Source organism: Mustela nivalis (genome assembly GCF_964662115.1).
Source record: "Mustela nivalis genome assembly, chromosome: 2".
Lineage (NCBI taxonomy): Eukaryota > Metazoa > Chordata > Mammalia > Carnivora > Mustelidae > Mustela > Mustela nivalis.
The window spans coordinates 143374163-143394924 of NC_139021.1; the positions used below are offsets into that span (position 1 = coordinate 143374163).

General features: G+C 36.6%; 1 protein-coding gene across 10 annotated transcripts in view; it reads left to right on the forward strand.

Annotated features, from left to right (window-relative positions):
* The window catches only part of CCSER2 (coiled-coil serine rich protein 2), a 187822-nt gene that overhangs the window by 99542 nt on the left and 67518 nt on the right, over positions 1–20762 (forward strand). For all 10 annotated transcript variants that reach the window (XM_082719676.1, XM_082719677.1, XM_082719678.1 and 7 more), the window contains one exon: positions 4845–5040. In XM_082719676.1, the coding sequence (XP_082575802.1) occupies positions 4845–5040 (196 nt within the window). The remainder of the gene's footprint in view (positions 1–4844; positions 5041–20762) is intronic.

Genomic DNA, 20762 nt, shown 5'->3' on the forward strand with positions numbered 1-20762 from the left:
TGAAACATTGAAAAAATATAATAACCATGAATATAAAAATACATGTTTAATTTTTAATATACAACTTTTATTAAAGATGAAAAAAGAAACACTAAAGGTTTTGTGAGGTCAAAGTGTAACTCAGATTAGGAAATAAATGAAGAAGAAAAATTCTCTTTCTCCCTGTCTCTCACACACACATTTCCACTTACTGTTCTCATGTGTGAATCACAAGCCTTCAGAGTAGCACAGAATCACACATCTTAGTAATTAAGAAGCTCCGGTAGAAGTGAAGGGTATAAGTATGTGGGTACAGCCACGTATTTGGAGAGATTTCTTTAAAACTGCAATAATGATTATGCATTGATGTGATTATTAGGTGTGTGGATTGTTGATGCTATTGTATGGATTCAATTTAAATGAGTTTAAAAAAACTTATCTCTTAGAGATTCCTTTTTGCAGTTATTCTGATGCAGTTGTTTTGGGGGGATGACTTTATTATCTATACTTCTAGAACAATATTGTACAATATTGGTGATGGTAGACAGTTCTTTCTCATGCTTCTGTAACTACTGAACTCATTTTTGCCTTAACCCATCCCTATATTGGTTCCCTTCTTCATATTCAATAGCCTGTCTGGCCTGTGGTTAGCTGCAGTCTGCTTGTACTAACACACTGCTAATAGTCCAGTGTGTTCCCCCAGACAGCATGCAGTCTTCTTTTGCTTTCACTATTTAAGTTCTCTACCAGAAATCCACGATTGTTAAAGTCTGTATACAAATAGATTTATGCCTGTCAACTTATTATGGGTTCTTGTGTCCAATAATTCCACTATTGTCCCATGTTTATTTTTCTTTACATTCTTTATGTCTTCAAGCTTGGGACTCTTGGAACTCATTCTGTTTTAAAGGTTCAGATTGACATGTGTGAACTGCATCATCCTCTCAGAATGTGGAATCTCAAAATCTTCATTTCCTTTCTGTCCTATTTTTTCCCTCTCCTATCTTTAATGGTATCCATTTATTTTCTGAAAATAACCCCTGGTATATATTTGTTTTCTGTTACATCTTTGTCTTCTTTTGCCTCTTGACCTTCTCAGTTATCTTCATTTTTTTCCAGCTAAGTTCAGTAAGGGTGTTATGTTATTTCCAGTGTATTGTCAGATGGTTTCACACCAAATACCTGGGTATAAACAAATTGTGTTAAAATTTATCAATTGGGGGGGCACCTGGGTGGCCCAGTGGGTTGAGCCTCTGCCTTTGGCTCAGGTCATGATCTCAGTGTCCGGGATCGAGCCCCGCATCGAGCTCTCTGCTCGGCAGGGAGCCTGCTTCCCTCTCTCTTTCTCTGCCTGCCTCTCTGCCTACTTGTGGTCTTTGTCTGTCCAATAAATAAACAAAATCTTAAAAAAAAAAAAACCCTACATATCATGAACTAAAAAATTTAAAAAAAATTATCAATTGGGGAATATAGGTGAAGGTTATAGGGCATTATAGTATTCTTTGGACTTTTATGTTAGAAAATTTTTTCAATATACAGAAGTTGGAAATTATACTAACCACAGTAATACAATAGCAATTAGTTAACATTTACTATATGTCAGGCACTGTTCCAAGCACTTTAAAACATATATTACCTCATTTGAGACTTATACCAACCTAATGAGGTAAGTGCTGTTATTATCCTCATTTTATAGACCAAGAAAATGAAGGATTGATAAAGTAACTTGTCCTGTTACTAGCTAGTAAGTGACAAAGGTGAGATTTGAACTCAGGTAATCTGTATAGTTAATATAAAAATGAGTTTTCAAAGATCTTATAATCTAATTAGAGGTGATAGCTATATAGATTTCTTTAATTTGTACTAAGTAAATTAAGGATCCTAATGTGCTAGTTTTATCTAGTTGAGAGGATCAGGAAGGGCTTTTAGAGGAAGTAGCATTTTAGTATGAGGGGAAGATATAAGTTTCATTTTGGGTCTCATGGTGTAAGTATTTGAAATGCAACCTAAGGTATATGAGCTTTATTTATTTTGCACTGGAGAACATTGGGAGTTAAAGAAATTATGGCCCAAAGACATTAAGTATTTTTAGTAGCTGGTTACTGTTAGTCAGGATTTAAACCTTACTCCTAGGTGAGAGGTGGCTCTTATATACCATTACAGTTTTCTAGGTACCAAATCTTTGACTCTGTATTGTTAATGATAAAAACTTGTGACTCTTCTTTTGAATGTTTTTAATTCATTAGTTTGTTACATGTAGTTAATTTTTAGTCAACCTAAAATAAGCCTTACTCTGTACCTGTTTCTTATATTGTAGATTGCAGACCAGCCTCATTCAGTCTCTTTCCTTTCCACTCTTTGTTTTATTCACTTGGTAACATAACAAGTAAAGTTTAATTTGTTATTAACTGGGACTTTTTAATGTAACTGCTTCCAGATTATACTTTTAAAGTAGTAACTAAAGAACTTTAGAATTTCAGCATTGGAAGCTTGAAAAGAAATAACCTAGTGGTTAAAATCCATGATCCTTAATCATTCAGGGAAAGCAACAACAACAAAAATAAACAAATAAAAAGCTAACTGGTCTCTGATATAGAGGAAAAGAATATACAGTGTGTGTCTTCATGGAGTTTATAATTTGGCACAGATTGCCAATTGAACACAATATAATATGTCAGGTAATATGGTGGGGCATATTAGAGGGCTCTATAAGGACACCCGTGGAAGTACCAAACCCTGCTTTGGGGGGATTAAGGAAGCTTTCCTTGAGGAAATGCCAACTAATTTAAGATGAAGAAGAGTTATCATTCTCTAGATCAAGTGGCAATGGAGGATAGGGTGGGTAGCCTGGCCAGGAGTAAAGAGAGTTTGACATAGGTTTGGAGATGGGGGAGATTGTAGTGTGCTTCAGGCAGTCTCAGGTAATTGACTGTGGCTTAAGAAGTCAGTTTAAGGAAGGCAGATGTGTTAAGGGATAAAGTTAAAGAATATATTGGATTCAGTCTATCTTTGGCCTCATAAGCCATATTTAAGTGTGTCCCTGTCCCTGAAAAACATGTCTTGCACTTTGTGCCATTGCTTTTTATTTTCTTTTTCCAGAAAGCCTTCACTTTTCATTCCAGTCAAATTCAAACTTTATAGTTCATCCCAGGTTCTTTTCTGCCCAAGAAAATCTTCCTAAGTATGTCAGCTTTTTTCCCCGAAAATATCGTTTATCTCTTTTCTTCATATGCCAGATAATTCTGTATTTTTGTTTTACTGCTTTGCTAACTTATTATTACTATGTATTTTTTTTATCACTTCCTGTATAGATTATCCATCTATTCAGTAATGAATGGTTAAATCATACTAATTGATCAGTATTTGAAATTTAATAATTCAACTATGACTTGAACCATAAAAATAAAGCAGAATTCTATATAAACACATTAGATCTTAACTATAGATCAGCAATTTAGAAGTTCTTAAATTTTTTTTTAATTAGGTTAAAACCAGAATCAGACCTGAAATCCCATATGAAAAATAGTTTCAGAAAAATATAATCTTGTGAAAACCAAGCTTATATTGAATATTTAAGAGTTTGGAAATTTGGGACTATTTGTTTGAAAACTAGAAAATTTAGTGAAAACCATGTTTCTACTTTTTCAGTCTGGTTAAAAATTAATGTGTTGTGGCTTTTGCAAATTTAATGCATCATGAATTTAACTTTAATCCTGATATGTTAACATAACCATTATTTGGAGAGAATACTCTTTCAGTGTGTTATTTTATATATTTTGTTTTTTAAAATTTTTATATTTATATGTGTATATTTATACATATATATATTTATTAAAATGTCATCTATTTATTTATTTGACAGAGAGACAGCGAGAGAGGGAATATAAGCAGGGGGAGTGGGAGAGGGAGAAGCAGGCCTCCTGCTGAGCAGGGAGCCCCATGCGGGGCCTGATTTCAAGACCCTGGGATGACCTGAGCTGAAGGCAGACGCTTAAAGACTGAGCCACCCAGGCGCCCCCATATATATGTATATATCTATTTACATATATACTAATTTCATGTCTTAAGAACCAACTGGAACTATGTATTATATGAATGCAGTAATTTCATAATTGATGCAGCTAATGACTTATGATTAAAACATTGTGTTTTTCACATCCATGAAACAAATCGGCCCTAGGTTATTTTTTTCCTGCTTTTTTCAGCATGCATGTTATATGAAACTAAAGGGAGGTTTAAATTTTCTTAGAGTAGATTTTTTCGAAATATAGTTTAAGATTATGAAATAGGTGGTTTGTATAAGACTTTTATAAAACCAAGTTTAACCTTTATTGGAAAAGAAGATTTATCAATAATGAAAAAACAAAACAAGAAGTAACAGTTCATCTGTCTTAACTGTTTGCTGGGACTTAGAAGAGAATGGAATCTAGCAATATGTGACCAAACTGGGAATTAACATAGGTAACATAATTATGGGGCTAAAAATAAGATGTGAAATTCAAGAGGCCAATTAAAGTCAAAAGCTAAAGAACGGACAATCTGTTCAGGCAAGAAAGTAAGTATAATTTTTTTCAGACAAGACCTTTCCCTAGAATTTTTTGTTTCTCGTCTATTTCCTAAAGAAAAAGGTTTATTCACCAATCTGTAGAAAGCACAAAAGGGGGAGGAGTGCAGAAGATAATTATGAGAACTAGAACTGATTGGAAATTTTGGTGCAAACAAATTCATTATCTGAGGTAAACAAAAGTCAAATGTGATAATGATAAATGATTTGTAATAATCACTGCAATAATTTCATTACCCTATTTCTTTCTGAAATTATATTATATATCTTTTCCCTCCAACTTCTTCCCCTGTCCTTCCAGAGGCTCTCCCTATAGAGAATCTCCTTTGGGTCATTTTGAAAGCTATGGAGGGACCCCCTTTTTCCAGGCTCAGAAGATGTTTGTAGATGTACCCGAAAATACAGTGATATTAGATGAGATGACACTCCGGCACATGGTCCAAGATTGTACTGCTGTAAAAACTCAGTTACTCAAACTGAAACGTCTGTTGCATCAGGTGAGTATATATGAACGTTTTTAGTTCTGATATTTTGAACTGTGAAATGGATTGACTTTACTTTCTTTTAAGTTAAATGGGTTTCTAATGCCTATTCAAATTTCTGTAGAAATAATGCTTGTAAGTAATACATAACAAACTTGTGTTGGAGAAAATTTTTTTTTTTTTTGTGATGCTTTCAGTACAGTCCCCAACATTTATGAGCTGTGTGATATTTGGCAAGCCAATTTTTCTCCTATTTCCTTATATTTATAAAATTGTTGACAGAATTAGAAATAGTAGTTGTAAAATTAGAAGTATCATAGACATTCAGTCATCAGTGGCTGCTACTATAATTTCAGCTACATAAGAAATAAACAGCGGTTTTTACTTACATAATCATAGTCATATAATTTAAATTCTGTTTGAAAACTTCAAGTTTAGTCTTCCTCAGTCCTTTTTTTTTTTTTTTTGAGAAAATTGAGACTTGTAGCAGTGATGAGACTTGTCCACAGACACAGGGTGGGCTGATATTAGAAGCTATCTTCTTATTTGGTAGTACTGTTTTTGGTTCAAACTTAAAGACAAGGTCAGATGAACAGAAGAAAACTAAAGAATAATTTTAAATCATGGGTATCTTTTGGTTAGTTTTAAATCTGTGTTTGTTTTTTGTAGACTAGCCGCATTTTGCTTAAAATTATGGTTGAGAATGAACAATCTAACTTCTCTGCTGACCTTATTTTCTGGATTACCTTCCTCAGGGTTTTATGTTATAGCTTCTTATGAGCAGGGACCAATTAAAATTCCTGGTGTCCATCAAAACCAAACTCTTGACAGATGCTCAGTAAAGGCTAGTTGAAGTGAAATATGGCTCCTGTGTTAGTAACAATAATGACAGTTAGTGTAAATATCCTATTAAAGTCTTGAAAATTGTTATGTAAGTACTTGATAATGTATTATTTGGATTACTCTTTTCCATTTTTGTGGATGTTGGATTACTTTTTGAAAATAAACTTTTCTGTGCTATGCCTGGGAGCAAGAAAGTGGAAGATCTTTTTCGGATCCGAGATCTTGGGACTTCTCCGAAGGGAGGAAAGTGATTTCATGATTGAAATATTCAGTCATAGAGCTTAGAATTTTAACTGTAACTAGGAGATAGACTCTGGTTTATAGTGTTTTTCTGCTCATTAGTCTGGGGAGATTTTCTCATCAGAAGCTTCAGAGTCAAAGGAAAAAGAAGGTAGAAGTGGTAGGGGAATAGCTAAAATATGTTCAAGATACTATGAGTCCTTGTACTACTATACCACATGCCCTCTTTTGTGTCTGGGTTTATTGCTCTGAAACATGAAGCATGATAAATACCAGCTAATCCGACCATGCCACGTCTATTAATAGAAGTAGTATAATTCAGGAGACAATACATGAATTGATAACCAATGATAAGTACCATAAAAACAAAACTTTTTTCAGATACTTTAAGAAAAACTGTGACTCTCTTAATGGCTCTTTTCTGTCATTATCACCTCTGAAATGTTATAGTAAACACTGGTCAAGTTAACTTTACTTTTTGTTTATAAAATGAAAACAAAATTATGAGAAGAGAAATTGCAGAATCTTCTAAGGGCATCTTTGAAATTTCCCAAAATGCTAACAGAAGTTAAAAGCTAAATGAGTCTAAGATTTCATATAACTATTTCTATTTTTTCTGCATTTAATATTACTAAATTTTAAGAAGTTCAGTGTGATACATATACATAGTTTAAAAAAATTCATATCATATTCAGAGACTTACTGAAAATACAGTATTTCTGTTCTTCTCTCCATCTCAATCAACCTTTTTATTCTGAACAGATTACTGTCTGAAATTTTTTCTAGAACTGTCATTCAGAGTCTTCCTTTTGTCATATTGTGGGATTGGGTCCACTATTTCTTGGGTATCTTTTTAGTTTATTCCCTCATTTTGCTAGAGTATATCTTTAATTTACTTTTAAAGAGAGGGAGAATGGATGGTAAATTTTTTTTAGTTACTGCATTACTAAAAATTTCTTTTATCTACTCTAATATTTGATATTAATGATTTGGTGAGGATGGAAGAAATGATTTTTCCATTAGAAATCTGAATGCAGGGGCGCCTGGGTGGCTCATTGGTAAAAAGCCTCTGCCTTTGGCTCAGGGTCCTGGGATCGAGCCCCACATCGGGCTCTGCTCAACAGGGAGCCTGCTTCCCTCTCTCTTTCTGCCTGTCTCTCTGCCTTCTTATGATCTCTGTCACATAAATAAATAAAATCTTTACAAAAAAATCTGAATGCATTCCTTTTTTGGGATTCAGGTTGCCACTGAGAAGAGTCTACATTCTGATCCATTTTATATATTATTTGCCTGTTTTTATTATTCTGAGAGATGTATTAATCCTTTTTTTCCTGGCACTTTAATCTTTTATTTTTGGCATTATGTAGTTTCACAGAGATGTCCTGGGATTTGAGTTGTGTTGTAGTTGTTTGTATGTTTCCTGTTTAATGTGTGGGTAATTTAGTAGACTCTTTGGATATACATATTGTGTAAAATTTTTTAAAGTTTTTTCTATGATTTTTGTTTTTACCTCATTTTCTCTATATCTTTCTGGAATTCTTGCTAATTACAAACTAGAGCTTCTGAATTATTCTCAATCTTTTATCTTTTTCTTTTATACTTTCCTTTGGTTTTAATTATCTTTCCTCATATATTCCCTCAACTTCATATTTCAGCTCTCCATTTCTGTTGAATTACTTACCTTGACAGGTTCCAGGAACTATTTATTATATACCATTCCTTATTCATATCATTCAATTTTTGTTTTATCAGTAACTATATTAAGTAGAGTGTTCCTGCTAGTTTTTGTTAAGATTTCTTAGGTTCCTTATATTATCTGTCTCTTTCCAAATAGGCATTTTGTCCTTTATGTTTATTTTGGTTTTTTTCTTTTGGAATCTTTCTTCAAATATCTAATGATTATTTGCTGTTTATTAATATTTAAGAGTGAGGAATTAAAAAGTTGATTCCAGACTTTTTATATGTGGGCTGGGCTGGTCAATTGGCTGGCTTGATTTTATAGTACTAGATGGATATTGAAGGACCCTCAGTATCTGCTGAGTGGAGGATTTTTTCCTTCTTAGGTTGTTCTGTTTTCTCTAGAGAAGCAACCTCTGATTTTTTTGCTTGGATTAGAGGTAAAAGACTGGAAGTCTATTCTTGCGTTGTGTAGACTTCTAGTTAATTCCCATCATCTTTAACCTTGATGGGTCATATTCTTACTTTTTTCTGTATCTAGCATTTTGACCCTTATTGGGGTTGTATAGGGCAAATTGGTTCTCTTTTTGTCCATGTTCCCTATCCATTCATACTGCAGTTATGTCTTTTTCCAGTCCTGCTAAATCACTTATTAAAGTTTCTGTCCCTTCTGTAATTATCTTTATTATTATGGTTTATATGTTTTAAAATTTTTCTTCTCTATCATTTTAGTATAGGACTAAAAGAAAAGATTAAAGTATTTCTACTCAGAAGTCCTCTTCTTTTGGGGCACCTGAATGGCTCAGTCGGTTAAGCATCCCTGCTCTTGATTTTGGCTCAAGTCATGATCATAGGGTGGTGAGATCGATCCCTGCCTCAGGTTCTGCACTGGGTGTGGAACCTGCTTAACTTTCTCTCTCTGGACACCTGGGTGGCTCAGTCAGTTAGCCATCTGCCTTTGGCGCAGGTCATGAACTTCAGGTCTTAGGATTAAGTCCCGCATCAGGCTTTTTGCTCAACGAGGAGTCCGCCTCTCTCTCTGCCTGTTGCTCCCCCTACTAATGTACTCTCATTCTCTCTCTGGCAAAAAATTAAAAAAAAAAGAAAAAAAGATTTCCTCTCCCCTCCACCCCCCATACTCCCAAGAAAAGGGGGGGCGTTCTCTTCTTTTTAAAAATACAGGGAAAATATTTTTAAAATTACTTTAGCTATATGAATGCCTCCTTTTGAAATTTCAGTGTGTCACAGCTCAAAATTTGATTGTTCCTTGGATATTCTTATTGTTTGCTGGATTTGCTATTAGAGAGGTGGGATTTTGCACTCATTTGCAAACATAAGAATTTAAGTAAACACTGGTAACCAGTATCTGTTTGGGCTACTCATAAGAGATTGATTATTATAGGGAGGAGTCACCCTGATTTCAATAAAATATGAAGTCCTGCAAGATTTAACTGAGTACTAGCTCAGAAACAAGAATGTCCACAAAGGATAAGGGGAGGAGTCAAGATGGTGGAGAAGTAGCAGGCTGAGACTACTTTAGCTAGCAGGAGATCAGCTAGATAGCTTATCTAAAGATTGCAAACACCTACAAATCCATCCGCAGATCGCAGATCGAAGAGAAGAAGAACAGCAATTCTAGAAACAGAAAAACAACCACTTTCTGAAAGGTAGGACTGGCGGAGAAGTGAATCCAAAGCGACAGGAAGATAGACCCCAGGGGGAGGGGCCGGCTCCCAGCAAGTGGCGGAGCAACGGAGCACAAAATCAGGACTTTTAAAAGTCTGTTCCGCCGAGGAACATCGCTCCAGAGGCTAAACCGGGGGGAAGCCCACGCGGGGTCAGCGTGGCCTCAGGTCCCACAGGATCACAGAGGGATCGGAGGTGTCTGAGTGTTGCAGAGATTACAGGTATTAGAACGGGGAGGCTGGCTACAGAGGCAGAGCCGACAGTGAGCTCACAGCTCAGGGGTACCTTGAACCGGTCCCAGGCTCAGTGAGCTCAGAAAGCGGCTGGAGATCAGGCAGACGGGAGTTACTGGGCACTCTTCTCTGAGGGCGCACTGAGGAGTGGGGCCCGGGGCTCTCGGCTCCTCCAGGCCGGAGACTGGGAGGCTACCGTTTGTATTCCCGTCCTCTGGAACTCTACTGAAAGCACTCAGGGAACAAAAGCTCCTAAAAGCAAACCCGGCCCCTGGCCCCTGGTAAGGGTGGTGCATTCCGCCTGGGGCAAAGACACTTGAGAATCACTACACCAGGCCCCTCCCCCAGAAGATCAACAAGAAATCCAGCCAAGACCAAGTTCACCTACTAAGGAGTGCAGTTTCAATACCAAGGAGAGCAGCAGAATTCCAAGGAGGAAAAATCAAAGCACGGAACCCATGGCTTTCTCCCTATGATTCTTTAGTCTGGCAGTTAATTTTTTTTTCTTTTTCATTTTTTTCTCTTCTTCTGCTAAAATTTTTTTAACTTTTACCCTTTTTTAATGTTTTTTAACTAGTTTATCTAATATATATATATTCTTTTTTATACTTTTCTTTATTTGTTTTCTTTTTTTAATTCCTTTCTTTCTTTCCTTTTTTTTTTTTTTTCCTTTCTTTCTTTCTGAACCTCTTTTTATCCCCATTCTCCCCCGTCATGATTTGGGATCTCTTCTGATTTGGTTAAAGCATATTTTCCTGGGGTTGTTGCCACCCTTTTAATATTTTTCTTGCTCCTTCATATACTCTTATCTGGACAAAGTGACAAGGCGGAAAAATTCACCACAAAAAAAAAGAATAAGAGGCAGTACCGAAGGCTAGGGACCTAATCAATACAGACATTGGTAATATGTCAGATCTAGAGTTCAGAATGACAATTTTCAAGGTTCTAGCTGGGCTCGAAAAAGGCATGGAATATATTAGAGAAACCCTCTCAGGAGATAAAAAAGCCCTTTCTGGAGAAATAAAAGAACTAAAATCTAACCAAGTTGAACTCAAAAAAGCTATTAATGAGGTGCAATCAAAAATGGAGACTCTCAATGCTAGGATAAATGAGGCAGTAGAAAGAATTAGTGATATAGAAGACCAAATGACAGAGAATAAAGAAGCTGAGCAAAAGAGGGACAAACAGCTACTGGACCACGAGGGGAGAATTCGAGAGATATGTGACACCATAAGACGAAACAACATTAGAATAATTGGGATTCCAGAAGAAGAAGAAAGAGAGAGGGGAGCAGAAGGTATACTGGAGAGAATTATTGGGGAGAATTTCCCCAATATGGCAAAGGGAACAAGCATCAAAATTCAGGAGGTTCAGAGAACGCCCCTCAAAATCAATAAGAATAGGTCCTCACCCTTTCACCTAATAGTAAAATTTACAAGGCTCAGTGACAAAGAGAAAATCCTGAAGCAGCCTGGGAAAAGAAGTCTGTAACATACAATGCTAAAAATGTTAGATTGGCAGCAGACTTATCCACAGAGACCTGGCAGGCCAGAAAGAGCTGGCATGATATTTTCAGAGCGCTAAACGAGAAAAACATGCAGCCAAGAATACTATATCCAGCTAGGCTATCATTGAAAATAGAAGGAGAGATTAAAAGCTTCCAGGACAAACAAAAACTGAAAGAATTTGCAAACACCAAACCAGCTCTATAGGAAATATTGAAAGGGGTCCTCTGAGCAAAGAGAGAGCCTACAAGTGGTAGATAAGAAAGGAACAGAGACAATATACAGTAACAGTCACCTTACAGGCAATACAGTAGCACTAAATTCATATCTCTCAATAGTTACCCTGAATTTTAATGGGCTAAATGCCCCAATCAAAAGACACAGGGTATCAGAATGGATAAAAAAACAAAACCCATCTATATGTTGCCTACAAGAAACCCATTTTAAGCTTGAAGACACCTCCAGATTTAAAGTGAGGGGGTGGAAAAGAATTTGCCATGCTAATGGACATCAGAAGAAAGGAGGAGTGGCAATCCTTATATCAGATGAATTAGATTTTAAGCCAAAGACTATAATAAGAGATAAGGAAGGACACTATATCATTCTCAAAGGGTCTGTCCAACAAGAAGATCTAACAATTTTAAATGTCTATGCCCCCAGCGTGGTAGCAGCCAACTATATAAACCAATTATTAACAAAATCAAAGAAACACATCAACACTAATACAATAATAGTAGGGGACTTTAACACTCCCCTCACTGAAATGGACAGATCATCCAAGCAGAAGATGACCAAGGAAATAAAGGCCTTAAATGACACACTGGACCAGATGGACATCACAGATATATTCACAACATTTCATCCCAAAGCAACAGAATACACATTCTTCTCTAGTGCACATGGAACATTCTCCAGAATAGATCACATCCTCGGTCCTAAATCAGGACTCAACCGGTATCAAAAGATTGGGATCATTCCCTGCATGTTTTCAGACCACAAAGCTCTGAAGCTAGAACTCAACCACAAGAGGAAGTTTGGAAAGAACCCAAATACATGGAGACTAAGCAGCATCCTTCTAAAGAATGAATGGGTCAACCGGGAAATTAAAGAAGAATTGAAAAAAATCATGGAAACAAATGATAATGAAAACACAGTTCAAAATCTGTGGGACACAACAAAGGCAGTCATGAGAGGAAAATATATAGTGGTACAAGCCTTTCTCAAGAAACAAGAAAGGTCTCAGGTACACAATCTAACCCTACACCTAAAGAAGCTGGAGAAAGAAAAAGAAAGAAACCCTAAACCCAGCAGGAGAAGAGAAATCATAAAGATCAGAGCAGAAATCAATGAAATAGAAACCAAAAAAAAACACAATAGAACAAATCAACGAAACTAGGAGCTGGTTCTTTGAAAGAATTAATAAAATTGATAAACCCCTGGCCAGACTTACCAAAAAGAAAAGAGAAAGGACCCAAATAAATAAAATCATGAATGAAAGAGGAGAGATCACAACTAACACCAAAGAAATACAATTATAAGAACATACTATGAACAACTCTACGCCAACAAATTTGACAATCTGGAAGAAATGGATGCATTCCTAGAAACATAAACTACCACAGCTGAACCAGGAAGAAATAGAAAGCCTGAACAGACCCATAACCAGTAAAGAAATTGAAACAGTCATTGAAAATCTCCAAACAAACAAAAGCCCAGGGCCAGAAGGCTTTCTGGGGTAATTCTACCAAACAGTTAAAGAAGAACTAATTCCTATTCTCCTGAAACTGTTCCAAAAAATAGAAATGGAAGGGAAACTTCCAAACTCATTTTATGAGGCCAGCATCACCTTGATCCCAAAACCAGACAAGATCCCATCAAAAAAGAGAGCTATAGACCAATATCCTTGATGAACACAGTTGCGAAAATTCTCACCAAAATACTAGCCAATAGGATTCAACAGTACATTAAAAGGATCATTCACCATGACCAAGTGGGTTTTATTCCAGGACTGCAAGGTTGGTTCAACATCCACAAATCAGTCAATGTGATACAACACATCAATAAAAGAAAGAACAAGAACCATATGATACTCTCAATAGATGCTGAAAAAGCATTTGACAAAGTACAGCATCCCTTCCTGATCAAAACTCTTCAAAGTGTAGGGATAGAGGGCACATACCTCAATATCATCAAAGCCATCTATGAAAAACCCACCGCAAATATCATTCTCAATGGAGAAAAACCGAAAGCTTTTCTGCTAAGGTCAGGAACATGGCAGGGATCTCCATTATCACCACTGCTATTCAACATAGTACTAGAAGTCCTAGCCTCAGCAATCAGACAACAAAAGGAAATTAACGGCATCCAAATCGGCAAAGAAGAAGTCAAACTATCACTCTTCGCAGATGATATGATACTATATGTGGAAAACCCAAAAGACTCCACTCCAAAACTGCTAGAACTTATACAGGAATTCAGTAAAGTGTCAGGATATAAAATCAATGCACAGAAATCAGTTGCATTTCTCTACACCAACAACAAGACAGAAGAAAGAGAAATTAAGGAGTCAATCCCATTTACAATTGCACCCAAAACCATAAGATACCTAGGAATAAACCTAACAAAAGAGGCACAGAATCTATACTCAGAAAACTGTAAAGTACTCATGAAAGAAATTGAGGAAGACACAAAGAAATGGAAAAATGTTCCATGCTCCTGGATTGGAAGAATAAATATTGTGAAAATGTCTATGCTACCTAAAGAAATGTACACATTTAATGCAATTCCTATCAAAGTACTATCCATCTTTTTTAAAGAAATGGAACAAATAATACTACAATTTATATGGAACCAGAAAAGACCTCGAATAGCCAAAGGAATATTGAAAAAGAAAGCCAAAGTTGGTGGCATCACAATTCCGGACTTCAAGCTCTATTACAAAGCTGTCATCATCAAGACAGCATGGTACTGGCACAAAAACAGACACATAGATCAATGAAACAGAATAGAGAGCCCAGAAATAGTTCCTCAACTCTATGGTCAACTCCTCTTTGACAAAGCAGGAAAGAATGTCCAATGGAAAAAAGACAGCCTCTTTAATAAATGGTGTTGGGAAAATTGGACAGCCACATGCAGAAAAATGAAATTGGACCATTTCCTTACACCACACATGAAAATAGATTCAAAATGGATGAAGGACCTCAATGTGAGAAAGGAATCCATCAAAATCCTTGAGGAGAACACAGGCAGCAACCTCTCTGACCTCAACCGCAGCAACATCTTCCTATGAACATCACCAAAGGCAAGGGAAGCAAGGGCAAAAATGAACTATTGGGATTTTATCAAGATCAAAAGCTTTTGCACAGCAAAGGAAACAGTTAACAAAACCAAAACACAACTGACAGAATGGGAGAAGATATTTGCAAACATCATATCAGATAAAAGGGCTAGTGTCCAAAATCTATAAAGAACTTAGCAAACTCAACACCCAAAGAACAAATAATCCAATCAAGAAATGGGCAGAGGACATGAACAGACATTTCTGCAAAGAAGACATCCAGATGGCCAACAGACACATGAAAAAGTGCTCCATATCACTCGGCATCAGGGAAATACAAATCAAAACCACAATGAGATATCACCTCACACCAGTCAGAATGGCTAAAATTAACAATTTAGGAAATGACAGATGCTGGCGAGGGTTGCTTGGGGGGAGGGGGTTGGGAGAAGAAGGGTGGGGTTATGGACATAGGGGAGGGTATATGCTTTGGTGAGTGCTGTGAAGTGTGTAAACCTGGCAATTCACAGACCTGTACCTCTGGGGATAAAAATATATGTTTATAAAAAATAAAAAATTAAAAAAAAAAAGAATGTCCACAAAGAAAGAGGTAGTTTCATTATCTCTTATATTCTCTTTCTTCACAGACCTGTACCTCTGGGGATAAAAATATATGTTTATAAAAAATAAAAAATTAAAAAAAAAAGAATGTCCACAAAGAAAGAGGTAGTTTCATTATCTCTTATATTCTCTTTCTTTGCTCTTCTCTCTTCCAAGTGGTTTACCTCAAGGCAGTGTTCCTTAAATTTAGACAAATCTTTTCCTTGATTATTTTTAGCAGTTTAACAGTTAGGCTATTTAAGATTGAATTAAATTAGGCACGTGGGTGGCTCACTTGGTTAAGTCTCTGCCTTCAGCTCAGGCCATGATTCCGGGGTCCTGGGATTGGGTCCTGTGTCAGGCTCCTTGCTCAGTGGGGAGTCTGCTTCTCCCTCTCCCTCTGTCCCTCCCCTCTGGTTGTGTTCTCTCTCTCTTTCAAATAAATAAATAAAATATTAAAAAATATTAAATAATAATAATATAATAATAATATAATAATTACTAATAATATAATATAATATAATAATAATAAATAAAATATTAAAAAAAGATTGAACTAAATTCATAAAAGGAAACCTAAGAAGAATTATTAATGAAAATATAAATGGCATAAAAATGATTTCTATAGCCTGATTCTTAGTAGAAACAACAGAATTCTATAGAGCTCCTGAGAACTTTATATTTAAAATTTCTAGTACTTACTACTTAGTAAATGTGTGTTAGATTGATTTTAGTCAGACAGTTTTATAATTGCCTTACCTGCCTTAGTTGCTGGTTATTCCTTAATCCAGTGGCCTCTCACTGCTGTCTTTATTTTCTTGATCTTCAGGACCTGATCAAGAGGCCATACTTGATAAGGACAAATGAGAAACCACCTTTGCATTTCCTCAATTTCCCCTTAGTGTCTATTACCAGTTTGAAGGAATTGCCTTCGGAATTAGTTTGGGTTCTCCAAAGAGAAAGAACTAAGAGAGAGATAGATAAAGCAGGGGGAGGGAGGAAGATTTATTATAAGGAGTTGGTTCACATAGTTATGGAGGTTGAGAAATCCCAAGAGCAATGGTTGGTAAGCTAGAAATCTAGGAGGTCTCACGGTATAATTCTAGTCTGAGTCTGAAGGCCTGGGAACCAGGAGAGCCAGCAGTTAAGTTACAGAATGAGTATGAGTTCAAAAGCAGCAGAAGACCAATATTCCTGCTTAAAGACAGACAGTGAATTTTCCCTTACTCCATCTTTTCTTCTGTTCAGGCCTTCAGTGGGTTGGATAAGGTTTACCCACATTGGGGAGGCATTCTGTAAGTCCATGGAGGTTGTTTTGGTATAAGTATTGTGAGCAGAGAAGCAACTCCATATCCAGAACAAGTGTCTATTCCAGTAAGGACAAAACATTGTCTTTTCCATGATGGAAGTGGTCTAGTATCCTCAACCTGCCACCAGGTAGCTGGCTGATCATTGAAGGGGTGAGTGGTGCCACATCGGGGGCTCAGTGTTGATCTCTCCTGCCGGCAAGGTAGGCAGAAAGCAATGACTGTAGCCGGGGTGGCCATGTTGCTAAGTCAACCTCCATCTCTGCCATCATTGCCATTTTGTTTATGAGCCTGTTGGGGGATAACAGAGGTGGCTGGGGTGAGAGGCTGACTGATATACAGGAATGGATCAGACTACCCACTTAAATTTTTAAATTCTCTTTTGCTGAGGTCACCTTTGGTGACCATTCACATGAGACACAAATATCTTCATGTTTTTTTGTGCATTCACAGAGGTCTATCCACCTATCTCTTCCCCAGATTTCCTTGTCACCAGTTTTTCAATCATGTTTCTTCTAAGTCTCTGGCCGTTGGCCCATGTATTGATATACAATTGCATGTCTGGATATTTTTCCTTCTAAGTAACGTGAACAGCCACGTGCAGTGCTTGAAGTTCTGTCCCCTGGAAGGATTTTCCTTACCCGTATTCTTCCAGGTTGTACCAGAAAGGAACTGTAATGTTGTAGCTATCCACTTCCAGATGTTGTCTACATATCATATGGAACTGTAAACCAGACCTGAGTCTTGTCTTCTCTTTGTCAGCTGATTCTAGGGAACTCCCCATGAGGCCATGTAGTTTGGATAGAGAGGGCAGTGTAGAAGGAGCGGGGACCATGGGCATTTGAGCCACTTCTTCATGTAACTTATTTGTATCCTTAGGGCCTGTTTAGACCTAATCACATTTATACCACTTCCTTTTGATGATGGAATGTTTCATACACCTGCAACTTTATGACTTTGTGAGTCAAATAACACCCCGTTCATGATGGGCAGCTCGGGTAGCGTGGTAACTTGGTGGCCCCAAGATTAAGCATTCAGTCACTACTAAGACACAGTAGCAGACCAGAAGCTGTATTTCAAAAGAACAGTGGTTATCTACAAAGGATGGCAGGGTTTTTCTCCAGAATTGTAAGGGCCTTCACTGAGATTCATGTACAAAGGCTTCTTTTAGTCTGCAGTCATTGATACTTCCACACCATGGGACCTGCTAGGTCATAGGACCCACAGAGCAGAGCAGCTTGAACAGCAGCCTGGACCCACTGCAAAACCCTCTGGGCTCAGCAGGTAGGACCTGTTGTTGCAGAACCTTCTGAACCTGCTGAAAACTAGCACCTATTTGGGTCACGTGGTAAGTGGGCCAGAATAACACACCCAGATTCGGAGTATGTTGCCTCCAAAATCCAAAGATACCCACTAGGTACTCTACATCTTTTTTTGATTATAGGAGGATCCAGATGTGTAATGACTTATCCTTTACCTTAGAAGGGATATTTTGGCACACCCATGGTCTTTACTCCTGCATACTGCCTTCTTTCTCAGCAAACAGTTGTTTATATTCCTTTTGTGTTTCTGGCAGTTAAGAGCAAATTGATGATTGGGCAATGCGATTCAAAGTAGCTTGTAGAAGAATTTGTTATTAGTCCATTAAGTGTTAAAGAACTCTTGCCAGAATTGAAATAAACACATTTCATCCTTCTTCCAGAAATTTTTGCTATCAAAGAAAGAAACTGAGCCAAAACTAAACTGTTTAGTAACCAGTTGATTTATAGTCTGGTGCAAGCTTTTTATTATGTCGCAGACAGAGAATAATCTGTGACAGAAGTGATCTGCAAATCAAACTGTAAATAACACTGGTGAAAGACATTATCCTTACTTGTGAAAGAGAAGTCCAGAAAATGAAAAAGATATGCAACCAAATATCACACTAGAGGTATCTTTATGTAGTATACAAAATAGAAAAATTGCTGTGGCATTGGAGATGAAGAAGTTCATTCTGTGGCATTATGGAGAATTGAAACTGTAAGTTGAATTTATCAGTTTAGGATTTGGGGGAGATGAGTGGAATCAGCATGAACATGGTTACAGGTTCTTCAGAGCATGAGCTGCATTTGTCATGATGACTATGGGAAAACCCATGAGTATGTAAGATAATGAAGACAAAGTCAGAAAAAGTGTTCACTTGATACACTTTGAAGTAACTTTTAATATAATTTCTTACATTAAAAATGTTTATTAAAAAGAATTAAACATTTATATTGCATTTATAGTGGGATCTGTATTTCAGTAACTAAACTGGCATCTATATTTCAGTAACTGAATTCTTAATGAATTCTTAATGAATTAGGATTCAATTTTGCTGAAGAATGCCAACAAATAAATGTAGAAAGTGTGATAAAATTAGAGAAAATAAAAATAAATAATAATACCCCTTTAGCTTCTTAGTGTCCCAAAAGTTGAAGTGGGGAGGTGAAAGTGCTACATTAAAAGAAATTTAGCAGACAGCCAGATGTAATGTGAAATTCTGAATTGGATATTGGTTGACAGATCAACTACAGAAGACATTTTGGACAATTGGAGGAAATTTGAATATGACCTGTGTTTTAGATGAGGTAGAAATTTACTGTAAAGATTGTTGACTAAAGATAGGTTATAAAAGAGCATGTGCATTATAGTCATATATTTTTACATATGTTTATATATGTGTATCTCCAGAAGGAAATGCACTAAGTTGTTAATAGTGATGATACCCAGCTGGTGAGAATGTGATGGTTTTTTTTTTTTTAATCTACATTTTCTAATTTCTAATTTCTAATTTTCTAAAATATGTATTTACTATTTTGGGAAAAAAAGTTATTGGAAAACTACACATTCCTATTCAAAATCAGTTCGTAATGGGATATGGTTAAAATGTAGGATGCTAGAGAAGAGGCAGTAGTGATAGTTAGGTTTAGGACAGATTGTAAAGGGCCTATGTGCCACAAAAGGAGTTTGGGCATTACTCTTTAGGCAGTAGTAAGCCAAGTGAGTGACATGGCCAAATTGATATTTTAAAAATGTTATTTGAAGGGATTTGTGGAAAATGAATAGCAGAGGGAATGACTTAAATCACAATATTTAAGAGACTGTTGCAGACATCCCAGTTTTAGCCTAAATTTGTTAGATTTAATTGCTTTGAAAATAGTTAAAATTGTGCTCTCTTCCATGTATATGTCCTACAGAGTTGTGTATGTAAAACTTATATAGTTGTCTGTATTGTGTACTGGGCAATATTCTAGGTTTCCTAATGTACGTTATCTTTAGTTCTTGAAAAGCTGGTGATAGCTGCTTCATCTCACAGCTGAAGACGTTGAGGCTCAGAGAGCTAATTAGTGGGGCAGCTGGGTGACTCAGTTGGTTAAGCATCGAACTCTTGATTTCAGCTCATGTCATGATCTCAGTGTCATGAGATTGACCTCCATGGGACTTCAAGCTCAGTGGGGAGTCTCTTTCTCTCCTTCCCGACCCCCTCCTCATGGGCTCTCCCTCTAAAATAAATAAATCTTTAAAAAAAAAAAAAAAGAGAGAGAGAGAGAGAGAGAGATAGCTAATTAGTGATAAAACCAGGGCTCCACCCCACCCCCCCCATCTTCATGACTCCAAGGCCTGTTGTGCACAGTGGCATTCTTAGGAGATTGACAGGGGGCAACAGGGAGAGAAGAATGTGAAGGCAGCCCCAACTCCTTACCATCACCCTGCAGCCCCTCAGCCAAACCCAGCTATAGCATACTTACTAAATAGGCCTCTGTATTTAAGCATTCACTTGAACAGACTTCTCATTGTACACAGATAAAATTTAAAATTATAAGTCATTTTATTTTACCTTTGATCTATTTTTTTTTTGTTTTTGTTATTTGTAGTTCAAGGTTATTTCACAGTTTAAATAGTACTTTCATGTACCCTGTTTTCTTTATTGCAGTGACACTGTGGGACTGAGAGGATTGCAGTAATCTTATTTTAATGGCAGAGAATTAAGATTCCCAGATTTGTTTTTCTCAAGGTCACACAGTTGCATTCTAATGCAGAATGCATTTTAAATTCAGGGCTTCTGAAATTTTTTAGCTTCTCATATTGTGTTGCCAGCTTAGAGATAGTTAAATAAGAATTTTGATCCTGATCTGTAACATGGGGACATTTTAAAAAATGATTTTTCAGTGATGTCTTGTCTCCTTACTTTAATTTCGTACACCCTGTTTCAAACAATTGAAGCATAATATACATGGAGAGAAGGGGATAGTTAATATATGTCTATCTCTCTTTTCACAAACTACAAATACACATGTAGGCAGCACCCAGGAAGAAACAGAACTTTATACCAAACCCCCAAACAGAA